The sequence below is a fragment of the Seriola lalandi genome, unplaced genomic scaffold (assembly GCF_002814215.2).
Source record: "Seriola lalandi dorsalis isolate HSWRI2012SDOR001 ecotype SW California unplaced genomic scaffold, Sedor1 jcf7180002053874, whole genome shotgun sequence".
Taxonomy (NCBI): Eukaryota; Metazoa; Chordata; class Actinopteri; order Carangiformes; family Carangidae; genus Seriola; species Seriola lalandi.
The window spans coordinates 1,980-4,696 of NW_019524427.1; the positions used below are offsets into that span (position 1 = coordinate 1,980).

Genomic DNA, 2,717 nt, shown 5'->3' on the forward strand with positions numbered 1-2,717 from the left:
GAGGAGGAGGAGGAGGAGGTCAGAGAGGAGAGAAAGTTTATAGTGACTGTATATGTGTGTTACCTTGGTCATGTGACTCTGGCGTGTGGAACATCCTGGTAACCACCGGTGACAGGTCCTCGAAGGCGGAGCCAACTGACTGACAGGTGAGGTGGACCAGATCTACAGACAGAAACATAAACATCACTGTATCTATCAAACACATGACGAATGTCGTCTCCATGGCAACAGACTGACTGACAGTGGTTTCTCCCAGTCTGATTCGGTTCATCACATCACTCTTTAATTACTAATGAATGAATAAAACATATCAGTCAACCCGTAGTTATGGTCCACCAGAACCTCCTCACAGACCAGAACCTCCTCACAGACCAGAACCTCCTCACAGTCCACCAGAACCTCCTCACAGACCAGAACCTCCTCACAGTCCACCACAACCTCCTCACAGACCACCAGAACCTCCTCATCGACCAGAACCTCCTCACAGACCACAACCTCCTCACAGTCCACCAGAACCTCCTCACAGTCCACCAGAACCTCCTCACAGACCAGAACCTCCTCACAGTACACCAGAACCTCCTCACAGACCACCAGAACCTCCTCATCAGACCAGAACCTCCTCACAGACCAGAACCTCCTCACAGTACACCAGAACCTCCTCACAGTCCACCAAAACCTCCTCACAGAACAGAACCTCCTCACAGTACACCAGAACCTCCTCACAGACCAGAACCTCCTCACAGTACACCAGAACCTCCTCACAGACCAGAACCTCCTCACAGACCAGAACCTCCTCACAGTCCACCAGAACCTCCTCATGGTTCACCAGAACCTCCTCACAGACCAGAACCTCCTCACAGACCACCAGAACCTCCTCATGGTCACCACAACAGTCACACCACTGACAATTAAAACCTCCTTAACCTGGACTAAAGGACTCTTCAACCGTCCTCAAGAACCGACTCAAGAACCCGTGGAACCTAGAACATCCCTCAGGACGTCTCATTCTCGTTCTGCCTGAGGAAAACAAATGATTCATGTTTCTGAAATCACGAGTTTATGTTTTAAATTTAAATAAATAAAAACTAATTAAAGACGAATTAACGAGATCTGGAAAATAAGATCAAGGGAAATTAAACCTGGATCTGATCCGCTCCTCAAAAGGTTTCTGTAAGACTCTACAGTGGATATGAGTGAGTGAGTGTGTGTGTGTATTTAGATAAATGGTGTTTTGTTTTCAAGGCGTTCAGGCCCACTGACTCAGTAACCAATCACACTGCAGCATCAAGACAACACCAAAGAAGAAGATTTGACAGGCATCTCACACACACACACACACACACACACACACACACACACACTCCTGTTGGTCATTAATCAGTTTCTCTTCAAGGACACTGGAGGATTTTCAGACTCACAGATCATCAGCTTCTTTCACTCCATTAATGTTCTATTACAGCTGTGTGGAGGTAACGGCTCCAAAACCTCCTCCAGGACCTCACCTCCTCCAGGACCTCACACACCTCCTCCAGGACCTCACACACCTCCTCCAGGACCTCCTCCAGGACCTCACACACCTCCTCCAGGACCTAACACACCGCCTCAAGGACCTCACACACCTCCTCCAGGACCTCACACAACGCCTCAAGGACCTCACACACCTCCTCCAGGACCTCACACACCTCCTCCAGGACCTCACACACCTCCTCCAGGACCTCACACATCTCCTCCAGGACCTCACACACCTCCTCCAGGACCTCCTCCAGGACCTAAAACACACCTCCTCCAGGACCTCACACACCTCCTCCAGGACCTCACACACCTCCTCCAGGACCTCCTCCAGGACCTCCTCCAGGACCTCACACACCTCCTCCAGGACCTCACACACCTCCTCCAGGACCTCACACACCTCCTCCAGGACCTCCTCCAGGACCTAAAACACACCTCCTCCAGGACCTCACACATCTCCTCCAGGACCTCCTCCAGGACCTCACACACCTCCTCCAGGACCTCACACACCTCCTCCAGGACCTCACACACCTCCTTCAATCCAGCAAATAGCAGCTGTAATATTTTTAATCTTATAGGAAGTGAATTTGTTTGATTTAATCATAGTAAGATCAGAATGAAACAATGAAATGATGAACTGAGATAAATGAGACTAAAGATAAAACACTGGAAACAAAGTGATGAAGTGAGATGAGATAAAATGATGATGATAATGAGATTTTAAGAAACATGTGAAACTGGACGAGATGAAATAAGACAGAAAGAAGAAGAAGAAATGAGATGTTATAAAGGTGAATTTGTAAAATCATGAAGATAATTCAACCTTCAGATGAAAGAGAATTCATGTGTATTAGAGCAGATCACAACATTCAAGCACAAAACTGACGAGATTATTAAAGAGAAGAAGAGATGTGGTCACATGGTCAGAGTCATGAGGACGAGACGTGACTGGTCAGTGTCCTCAGGTAACAGTCCAGGTGTGTTTGACTCACAGGTTCCAGGCATGCAGGTCATCGTGGACGGACAGAGCTCCACCATCTTCACTGCCGGAGACCCTGCTGCTATTGGAGGAACCGTTACCATGGAAACCTGAGCAGACAGACAAAAGTCATTAATGAAAAACCTCCTCAGAGTTAAAAAACAGATTAGCCTCATCTTATTACTGAACACTGCAGGCTAACACACACACACACACACACACACACACA

General features: G+C 48.0%; 2 protein-coding genes across 2 annotated transcripts in view; both read right to left on the reverse strand.

Annotated features, from left to right (window-relative positions):
* LOC111651940 (rab proteins geranylgeranyltransferase component A 1-like) overlaps positions 1–2,717 on the reverse strand; it is a 5,781-nt gene that overhangs the window by 1,938 nt on the left and 1,126 nt on the right. The window contains exons 3-4 of the mRNA XM_023402012.2: positions 2,502–2,598; positions 64–162 (exon numbers count right to left, since the gene is read on the reverse strand). Coding sequence (XP_023257780.2) covers positions 64–162; positions 2,502–2,592 — 190 coding nt within the window. The 5' untranslated portion in view covers positions 2,593–2,598. The remainder of the gene's footprint in view (positions 1–63; positions 163–2,501; positions 2,599–2,717) is intronic.
* On the reverse strand, positions 1,247–2,494 carry LOC147819373 (uncharacterized). Its single transcript, XM_087172836.1, has 5 exons — positions 1,945–2,494; positions 1,781–1,900; positions 1,620–1,724; positions 1,503–1,589; positions 1,247–1,276 (listed from the first exon to the last, which is right to left on the reverse strand). Exons 1-5 carry the CDS (start codon positions 1,963–1,965, stop codon positions 1,247–1,249), a joined length of 363 nt encoding a protein of 120 aa, XP_087028962.1. The 5' UTR covers positions 1,966–2,494.